Consider the following 11,113-nt stretch of genomic DNA (forward strand, 5'->3'; position numbering starts at 1 on the left):
CAGTTAGTAATGTGTCTGACATTAGGCAATAAACAAAGCTCATGAGGTTTTTGGAAATTTTAGTAGCAACCAATAACTAGAGGTCAAGGAGATGGGAAGCTGGCATCTTGGAATGGTGTGCTGGTCAATTTTCAAATATGAAAGACAAAGCTACAGGAATTATTTATTCAGGGATAGCATTCTAATTAAGACAGAGACTATAAAACGTGGCAGGGAAACATAGAGCAAATATAAAGACACAAGAAAGGCAGTGAATAAAGAACAAAGAAAAAACAGGGCTATTTAGGCTGGATTCTTGACCCTGGGATCCTTGGAATTTCTCCTTCTCACTATATAAAATTAGTCTTAAGAGTCCAGAAGAAAGTTTAAACTAGTGTTATGATTTACGATCCCCAAGTATTATATTATCAAACTAAAGCTTTTCAAAAAGTTCATGTTTTGTTCTAATGAGTTACCCTAAAGGCAAATCATTTTGAATCCTCATGGGCCCAGACCTGTTCCCATAGCACCTAATTCTTAATGAAGAAGACAATCTCTTCCTCCATATAGAACTAATTGTATTCATGTTTAACAATAGAGAACTCAATATTCCTGTGTTTATTCAAGTTTTAGTTGGTAGAGTAGTGTTTCCCTTCTTCCTGAAACTGGTCCTGTTTCTTCATTTGCAAATTATAGGTGTCAGATTAGATGACTGCAAATGCAATTATTTCCACTTCTAATTTAAAGATCCTTAAAATATCTATTTTTCTTAATCATTTTCTTTAGTGAACTTGAATTTCTGAAGATTGATGATATATACCTTGAGAAGAAAAGAATTTAGGAGTTTCATATATAGTTCTGATTTTCAGGGAATTCATATTTTCTTGAAATATATAATAAATTCATCACATGTCAGAAGGAAAGGGAAAGGTCTTGGGGGAAAGAGATTAGGAATGCATTAATAAGTGAACCACACATAGACAAATGTTTGTTTCAAATTTTGATTGAGAACAATGTGAGAAAACTATGTTTCTGGGCATAAAACTCAAAAAACTGAAATGAGAGAATCTAGCTCTATCCAGGTACATAAAACAAAGAGAAATAATGACTTTGGATTTCCTCTGGCTGAGATAATTCCCACGTGGTGACATGAAAAGAGACCTGGATTTTTTATTAGAGGACATAAGTAGAAGTCTGATTCTTCTATTTACTCACTGTAAGACTTTAGGAATGCCATAGGCATTGTGGTGAACATCAATTTCCTCATCTCATGGTAGCAGCCTTCAAATAAGGAGGAAAATCAAATGAGTGGGTTAGTCTTAATTATCTCTAAAATATATTCTTAAATCATAGCTTGGGTGCAGAGAAATATTAGTTTGGGTATTCATTGTTTTTCCTTCTAGGAAGAAAATTATTTTTTTTAAATGGAGGTGTTAAGATGTTAAGACAACCCTGGTACCAATATTCAAAAACAAGTATAATCTCAAAGTATTGCCCTTTAATATGACTTCCTTCTTCCTTTTTTGACTATATAGACATGCCCAACCCCACCAGAATAAAGAAAACAAAACCTTTGTTGATCACTATTGTACCCTCTACAATAGGCAACTATTATTTCAACCTTTAATTCACTGACAAAAATTCTTGACTGTAATTTATATCCTGTAATTTTCATTCATTTTCATCATCCCACCAGTACTACTTTTCTGAGTCCAAAGGGATAGTTTATGGCCTAAGCCTTGTCTTTTGACAACTGTTGTTGGTGTATATACACTGTATATAAAGGTTATGACATTAGCCCCCACTTCTTCTCTCCAGGCTTTTATTCTTCCTGATTTGGAGTTAGCTTATTCACCTCCCTTGTACCCACATTGGCAGGTTGGGGTTGGCTACCATACACTCTCCCGATCTTTGAAGTACCACTAGTAAAGGAGTATATATACATGTAATACTCAACAATAACTCCTGAGTCCCTGCTTATATGCACAACTTATTTACAAAAATTAGTCACAATCACACCATTAATTCTTAATTATGAGGCATTTATTAAATAAATGGGCAAAATCAATAATAGACATAACTTTATTTTGTGAAATAATAGACAAAAAGAATAATTAAAACACGATGGTACACTTGTAATGTCTTGGTCACCCCTCCCATGAATGGGAGAGGGAAAGTAGGAACAAAAATCTAAGTGGGCAACAAATGAAAAGGGAATGTGCCTATAGCAATTCATGACTTTCCTGCACAGTAATGAATGTCTAAGGTCTCTTTTGACCTACATGATAATTTCCTCTTCAGAACCACACTTCTTTAGAACTTCTCTGCTCTCCTCCTGCATTAATGAAGCCACTTCTTGGCTACACAAACAGAGTTCATCTCATTTTAGACAGCCATGAACCTGGAAGCTGTGTGGCTTTCCAGAAGTGTTGTTATCTAGATATAGAAATAACATGATACTTTTTTTTTCTAGTGAAAATGAATTCCCTTCCCTGGAATCTACAGATATTCTGATTGCTTTGACACTTTAGGGCTTTTCCCATCATAACACAAAGGACAATGTAGATTTCCACTCTGAAGTTATAGCTGGTGCTTGAGAGCAAGTCAAATTTTCTCAACAGCCTCATATCATCTGATACCATATCATCTGATGCTGATTTCTCTTATTAGCTCCCACCAACCAAGCTTTCTTCCAACAATATCAGATTTTTTCATTAAATCTCAGCACCTTCTCATGTCTATTCAACTAGAATTCCTCAATTGTGCTTGCTTTGCAATTAATAACAGCTGCTTTAGATTCTGTGCTTTCTTCTAGGAGTTTTTTTCATCAGCTTCTCTGAGTCTGAGTCAAAATCATTTTCTTATCTGAACTCAAATCAGAGCTTCATGATATTTTGTGAGTCACCTTTGCATTGGGTTGATAAATCTCAGTCTTCATTTCTGTCACATATAACTCAAATATTTAATAAACTATAGTACCAGCAACCCCAAACAGTCCAGTGGCAAGAGAAAAGTCAGGATCATTGGAGACAATTTTTATTTCAATGACTCTGAAAGAAAGTGCAGTTGACAAATTTGTGCAACTCTGCTTCCCTTAAATCTTATTTACTCTCAAGTTAAAGATATCACTCTGTTATGTAATTGTTTTTCTTTGAAACAAAGGACAAAAAACAGTACCATCATCCCCAAATGGTTATTTGACATAGAGTTCTTCAGCAATAAAGTTCCCAGTCTTTTCTTTTTTTTTTGAGGTTAGTCATTTTTTTTCTAATTTAAACATTATTTTTTATTTGGTCATTTTCAAAGATTATTCCTTGGAAACAAAGATCATTTTCTTTTCCTCCCTACCTCCCACCACGCCTGGGTATCAAATGTGTCCTTGATTCGACCCATTTCCATGTTGTTGGTATTTTTTATTAGGGTGTTCATTTAGAGTCTCTCCTCAATCATGTCCCCTCAACCCCTGTAGTCAAACAGTTGCTTTTCTTCGGTGTTTTCACTCCCACAATTTGTCCTTTGCTTGTGGATACTGTTTTTTTCTCCTAGATCCCTGCAGAATGTTCAGGGACATTGTATTGACACTAATGGAGAAGTCCATTATGTTCGATTATACCACAGTGTTTCAGTCTCTGTGTACAATGTTTTCCTGGTTCTGCTCCTTTCACTCTGCATCAAGTCCTGGAAGTTGTTCCAATCTCCATGGAATTCCTCACTTTATTATTCCTTTTAGCACAATAGTATTCCATCACCAACATATACCACAATTTGTTCAGCCATTCCCCAAATGAAGGGCATCCCTTGTTTTCCAATTTTTGGCCACCACAAAGAGCGCAGCTATGAATATTCTTGTACAAGTCTTTTTCCTTATTATCTCTTTGGGGTACAAGACCAGCAGTGCTATGGCTGGATTAAAGGGCAGACAGTCCTTTATCACCCTTTGGGCATAGTTCCAAGAAACACATATGAGGCGGGTTGATACTCACAAGGTTAGAATTAAAGAATGGAGTAAGACCTTTTGGGCCTCAACTGATAGAAAGAAGGCAGGAGTTGGAATCATGATATCTGACAAAGCCAAAGCAAAAATAGATCAGATTAAAGGGGATAGGGAAGGTAAATATATGCTATTAAAAGGGAGTTTAGACAATGAGGAGATATTACTAATCAACATGTATGCACCAAATGATATAGCACCCAGATTTCTAATGGAAAAACTAGGACAATTGAAGGAGGAAATAGACAGTAAAACCATATTAGTATTATATCTGAACCAACCACTATCAAATTTAGATAAATCAAACCAAAAAAATAAACAAGAAAGAGGAAAAAGAGGTGAATGAAATCTTAGAAAAATTACAGTTAATAGACATATGGAGAAAAATAAATAGGGACAAAAAGGTATATACCTTCTCAGCACCACATGGCACATGCACAAAGATTGATCATACACTAGGTCACAGAATCATGGCATACAAATGCAGAAAAGCAGAAATAATAAATGCAAACTTTTCAGATCATAAGGCAATAAAAATAATGATCAGTAAGGGTACATGGAGAGCCAAATCAAAAATTAATTGGAAATTAAATAATATGATACTCCAAAATTGGTTAGTTAGAGAACAAATCATAGAAACAATTAAAAATTTCATTGAGGAAAATGACAATGGTGAGACATCCTTTCAAACCTTATGGGATGCAGCCAAAGCAGTACTTAGAGGAAAATTCATATCTCTGAGTGCATATATTAACAAACTAGGAAGGGCAGAGATCAATGAATTGGAAATGCAAACCAAAAATTTGAAAGCGAACAAATTAAAACCCCCCAGAAGAAAACCAAACTAGAGATCCTAAAAATTAAGTTCCCAGTCTTAAAAGAAGTCTCATGTAAATTAACTACTAGGAAACCATTTTTTACAATCAGTTTATTTTTGCCTCTTATGGACATACTTCACTCTGGTCCTTAGAACTTTACATATTTCTTCTTAAGAAATTTTTTGAAGGGTTCATTTTTTTATTTTAGTACTATTTGTTTTTAATACCTTCTTCCCATACAAGTACTCTCTTGTTATTTTCTCACGCATATTATATTTTTGTAGTAGGCCCCCTCATTACAGGAGCAATTTTAAAAAGTCTGGTCTGGACTTATATGGACATAGTTTGTCCAGATCAAATCCTCAAAGGTATATTCAAATGAATCCAAATAGAGTACATTGGTGATTAATTCACCTAGATTTTTCAGGATTTCAGTGAATCTACAATCTCCCTGCAGGATTGGCTATTAATAACTGATAAATGATAAGTCCTTGTATTCATTATCAGTTAATAAGGATTGGGCCATCTATTTCCTCTCTTCCACTTAGCATTCACTTTTATCTTATGGCAAACTAAAAATTGAGAGGAAAATTACAAAGTAAAATAGGGATTGTGTATCGTATCTAATGATGCCAACACTTGAAAAGCTTAACTGGTTGCTCTCTGGCATTCACTGGCTTTTTCCCCTTTTAATGCTTCCAAAGGTGCCAAATCTTTCTCATATAGATGCAAATTTAATTTTGAAAATAATAGGAGCTGATTGGTGAAATAATTGAATGATGAAGGAAAATAATAATGCTTTAAGCAAAAAACAAAGGACTAGAGATAACTGAAAATCCTCTTGTGTGTGATCCAAAGTAGCCGTGAAAGAGGAGTTCTAAAATTGCCACATGTATTGCAAGATCAACAATAATTAATTTCCCCTGATAACCTTTTATGAAACTCCAAATTGATCCTTGTCCCTGAGAATTTGCCTTCAAGGAACCCCTGACTGACCCTGTTGACAGCTGAACAATAAACCATAGAGCACCTACTGAGCACCCTAGACAAGATTAAATGCTCTTTTTGTTTTAGTTTCTTTTATTGGATCTGGATGGCTCTCAGATTTTCTAACCTCTGACTATGTCCTCTTTCCAAAGCCTCTATATCACCAGTCAGTTTTCTTTGCCTTTATTCCCTATGGTGTATATACATATGACCCCAAGTTCTTTAGTGTGGTGGAAATTCCTGCTTTGGGTGTCTTTCCTAAGACTGGATTCTCAGAGCATGGCTCTGTGTAATATATGGTGAGCAATGAGCATTCTCTCCTTGTCTTGATTAAAGACGTGTTCTTAACTACTTTCATATCCTTTTCAGTTTGACACTATCAAATAACTATTTGTAAAATTGTTAGTCATTTGGAAAATTTTGGAGAGGTGTGTTTATAAAAATTTTGTCATTAGTTTCATCTCTGTGTAATCAACAATGATTTGAGAGGTCCCAAATGGAGATGACCAGTTAGAAAAAGAGGTCAAGAGAGGAAGGAGAATACAGTTAAGTAAATAAAAAAAGAGGATTAAAAGAAATAAGAGATCAATGAAATCTTTGAAGGTCCCCTTTTATTTACTTAACTGTGACTTTGTTTCCACTTAATTGATTCTTGAAAATGATCATTTATTTGAGTTAAACATCTTTCTTACCATGTCCTTAAAGACTTGCTTCACTTGCTGATTCCTCAGGGTATAAATGAAGGGGTTTAGCATGGGAGCAACAGAGGTATTCAGCACAGCTACCCCTTTGGTCATAGCTACTCCTTCCTTTGCTGAGGGTTTGACATACATGAAGATACAGCTTCCATAGGAGATAGAGACAACAATCATGTGGGAGGAACAAGTTGAAAAGGCCTTTTTCCTTTGCTGGGCAGAGGGGATTTTCAGAATGGTTCTAAGGATGTATGCATAGGACAAAGTCACTAATGCCAAAGTGACCATGAGTGTGAATACAGCCAAACAAAAACTCATTACCTCTAAGACTTCTGTGTCTGTGCAAGAGATCATCAGTACAGGAGAAGAGTCACATGCAAAATGATCAATGACATTGGAGTCACAGAACTCCAGTTGGAGGCCCATGATGACTGGTGGAAAGATAATGAGGAAAGCTGCTAGCCAAGAGCTGATTACAAGCTGACTACAGACTTTGCTGCTCATGATGGTTGAGTAGTGTAGGGGTTTGCAAATGGCCACATAGCGGTCATAGGACATAGCTGCCAGCAGAAAAAATTCTGTTGTACCCAGAAGGATAAAAAAAAATAATTGAGCTGCACAAAAATTATAGGAAATGGTCCTGTCCCCTGTTAAAATACTGACCAGAAATCTTGGAATTGAGACAGATGTAAATGAAATTTCTAAAAAGGAGAAATTTCTAAGGAAGAAGTACATGGGAGTTTTGAGGCGAGAGTCCAGCAAAGTGAGAGTGATGATGGTTAGGTTGCCAGCAACACTCAAAATGTAGGTAAGAAACAGAAAGAGAAAAATCAAGACTTGTAGCTCTGGGTCATCTGTCAATCCCAGAAGGATGAATTCTGACACTGATGTTTGATTTCTCATGGCTGACTCTTAACTTCTGCCAGACCTATACATAAGGGAAAGCAAAAAATAAAAAATAAATTCATTTGTAAGTCCAAAATATTTTTTATCATACCTCTGCTCTTTAGACTACTGTGCAAAGAACAGAGGAAATTAAATGTTAACTCAAGAAATGTGTAACCTTACTTCCTAGCAAATCTTGAGAAACTGTCCTCAGGAGCAAGCTTCTGAAACAGCACGTATTTAACTTATTTTGGCTCATAACTCGTCAAACTGGCAATGTCATTTAAAACTTAACCTTAGCTCCTACTGCCCCAAATTTTTCCATCTTCCTGACTTTGCTATTATTGTGGAAGCTTCCACTATCCTTCTAGTCACTTAGGCTCACAACATGTATAATTCATATCTCCTCAATCTCTAGCTTTCATATGCAATCAGTTACTAAGTCTACATCTGTAACATCTGTCATCTATATGTCTTTCTCCCCTCTGGAACAGCCACTATTCTGGTGTTGGCTCTCACCATCTCATGTTTGGAACTTAACAATTTCCTGCTGACTGACTTTCCCACCTCTGGTATTTTCCAAATATATAGCCAAATGATCTTCTTAAATGTAGAGTCTGGTCACATGGACTCCCTCCCCCTAGGCAATCAAATTTGCTGTCTCTCTATCACCTCAATAATCATTGTAAAATTCTCTGTTCAGCTCTGAAAGCCCTCTAGAACTTTTCTCCTTCTTATGTTTCCAATCTCATTACCTTTTTTTTCTCTCTTTCATGTACTCTGTGATCCAGGAACATTTCATTCCTTTTTATTCTTTGAACTATTTCCTGACTGAATATTTTCACTCTCTGCCCCTCCCCCAGTACGTGGAACCCCTTTCCTCCTCATCTCTTCCGCTCAGCTTCCCTCAAGTCTAACCCAAAATCACACTTGGCTATTCTCAGCACACAATGATCCAAGATGATCCCAAAAAGCTCATGTTGAAAAATTCCATATACCTCAAGAGAAAGAACTGATGGAGTCTGAATGCAGATCAAAGCATACTATTTTCCAGTTTGTTTGTTGTTTTTGTTGTGTTATTTCACCCACAACATAACAAATATAGAATATATTTTTATGACACCACACATATAAGCAGTTTTGAATTCATTATCATCTCAGGGAGGGGAAGGAGAAAAGAGAAGGGAAGTAGAGAATTTGGAACTCAAAATGTTAGGAAATAAATGCACAGATTGTTTCATGTAATTTGGGTGGGGGGAGTTAAAACATTACTGAAGAGGAAAATGTCTTTCCTACTCATTCTTAATATTAGTATCCTCCATGAGATTGTTTCCAAATTATCCCATAGATGTCATTTGTATACAGTTCCTTCCTTATTCTCTTCTCCATTAGACTATGAACTCTTCAAAAGTTTTTGTTTTTGTTTTGCCTTTTTAAAAAAATTCACAGTGCTTGGCATTATTCCCAGTACATAGTAGGCATTTCATGTTTGTAAACTGACTGGTTGGCTGAACGATCTCTGAGTGGGAGACAGACACTACAGAGAAAGAGCTGAGGAGATATGGATTAAAAGAGACAATCATAAAGTTCTGAATGATAGAGAACTCTTTAGGTACATAGCTATTTGAGGAATCTAACTGCTAGTATGACAATTCTCAGCAATTGTAATCTTTGAGGCTGCAAAGTGATTCCTTCTGCAGGGAGATGATTCACTCTTTGGTTGAATGAGGTTTTATGTTGCTTCCAAGTTAAGGACCTAATTTACTCTGGAGTATTCTACTGTTTCCCCTAATCTGTATAACTTCTCTGATTTCTATTTTTTTGTTTATTTTTATGAACACTCTTTTGAGGTATCCATGACTATTTTTGGAGCCAAAGTTTAATGGCAAGGAATCAAGGTTGCAAGAAGGAGTTAATGACTACCTTTCCATTGGGAGGGATAAGTGAAAATGGCTTTTTTTTCTGAATTCTATAGTGCACCCTCCAATTACATATAGTTGTTTTACAGTAAATAGATATATTCTAGTTCAACACCCATGTTGTAGATATCCTTGGCAGTCCTAGATCTCACTTGCTCTTCCCACATTAGGGAAAAAGTATAGTTACCTTTTTTTTTAACCAAGTATTGATTAAATACTTAACAAGGCAGAAGAGTGGTAAGGCTAGGCAATAGGGATTAAGTGACTTGCCCAGGGTCACACAGCTAGGAAGTGTCTGAGGGCAAATTTGAACCTAGGAACTTTCATCTCTAGGCCTGGCTCTCAATCTGCTCAGCCACCCAGCTGCTCCTTTTACTTTATACTATATATAGAATATAACTATTTCTCTTTCAGTATCTCCAGCTCTGTTTCTATCTATCTCTTTTTTCTTTCTCTATCAGTGAAAGATTATATGAAAAGTATTTTCTCAACTTAGCTAGTGAATGTTCTTTATACATTTAACTCTAAACTCAAAAGGACATTAGACAGTTTTAGAATGTGTGGGTCCAAGACCTAATTTTACTTCTTTATAGAGAATCTTGAATAAGCAATGTAACTTGTCCTTATCTACTCAGAATATTATTATAAATATAAAATAATGTGATATCACTTTAATATATATATGATAATTTCATATGAAGTCAGCTATAGCTACTGAGGCAGGGACTGGGTCTATTATTTCTTTGATTAAAGGGAATTCCCAGGTAAGGAAACACCCTCTGGCAATGTAGGATGGTGTCTTCTTTGAAATGAATAGTCTTAGAGGGTTGACTAAAGATCTGAGAAGTAAAGTTAGTTCCCTACTGTCACATAGCCAGTATGTGTAAGGGATTGGACTTGGGTTTAACTAAAATAATAATTACTAATATAAATACTAAAAACATGTTTAATAAGGTTATGATTTTTCTAGGATGCTATTTATGTGAAAAAAAAACAACCCAAGAATCTGGTTTTCATTTTAATTCAATGAGTGGCTGAATTTTGAGCAGTAGGTTTGGAGTCTAAATTCAATTCAAGTCAAGAAATATGACTGAATACATATCAAATATAGGTCCCAAACTCCACATTCAGGAAACAAAGAATGAATGTAAAAATGCCTTTGTTGTACTTGGGGTGGGACAAAGATATACATTTTGTATTACAGAACTAGAGCTTCAAAGAGTCACAGAGGACATCTAAACTAACCCCTTCGTTTTATAATTGAGAACACTGAGGCCAGGCCAGGTTAAATAATTTGCCCAAAATCACACAGAGTGAACGTATCACAAGTGGGATTAGAAATTAGATCCTCAGAACTAGATCATTTTTCTACCTATTTCAAGGTAATTTTGCAAGTCAAACTATAGAAAGAATTCTTTAGGAAGCTTTAGACCTAATCCAGAGTTATCTTTGCAGTGTCATACCTCTATGACTGAAAATAATTGTCTCTCTGAGTGTTTTCCTCATATGCACAATGAAGGTTCAGATTCAAATATGTCTAAGATCTCTTTCAGCCCTAAGTTCCCATGGCCCACACGGAGCTATTCATTTTTCTTCTGTTCTTTGTACTTCTACATACCCCCTTGCTTTTGCCTTTACATTTCTATATTAAAATTTGCTTCTGGCAATTTTGTTTTATTGTTTCTATCTCCATATCACAAAAATGAGGCACAAGGTGACTATTTGCAGCCCCCACTTTTCTATATAGAAATTGTTCTACTAAAACTAACATTGACGTCATGAAATCTTAGCATCTTGTCAAATGCCATTGAATCGTTTAAGGACTAGTCAAAGGCACTT

General features: G+C 35.6%; 1 protein-coding gene across 1 annotated transcript; it reads right to left on the reverse strand.

Moving 5' to 3' along the window:
• Window positions 1-3,314: 3,314 nt before the first annotated feature.
• LOC100024543 (olfactory receptor 6C76-like) lies at window positions 3,315-7,373 on the reverse strand. Its single transcript, XM_056800989.1, has 2 exons — window positions 6,468-7,373; window positions 3,315-3,521 (listed from the first exon to the last, which is right to left on the reverse strand). Exons 1-2 carry the CDS (start codon window positions 7,371-7,373, stop codon window positions 3,426-3,428), a joined length of 1,002 nt encoding a protein of 333 aa, XP_056656967.1. The 3' UTR covers window positions 3,315-3,425.
• Window positions 7,374-11,113: the final 3,740 nt, after the last annotated feature.

This window comes from Monodelphis domestica, chromosome 5 (assembly GCF_027887165.1).
Source record: "Monodelphis domestica isolate mMonDom1 chromosome 5, mMonDom1.pri, whole genome shotgun sequence".
Classification (NCBI taxonomy): domain Eukaryota; kingdom Metazoa; phylum Chordata; class Mammalia; order Didelphimorphia; family Didelphidae; genus Monodelphis; species Monodelphis domestica.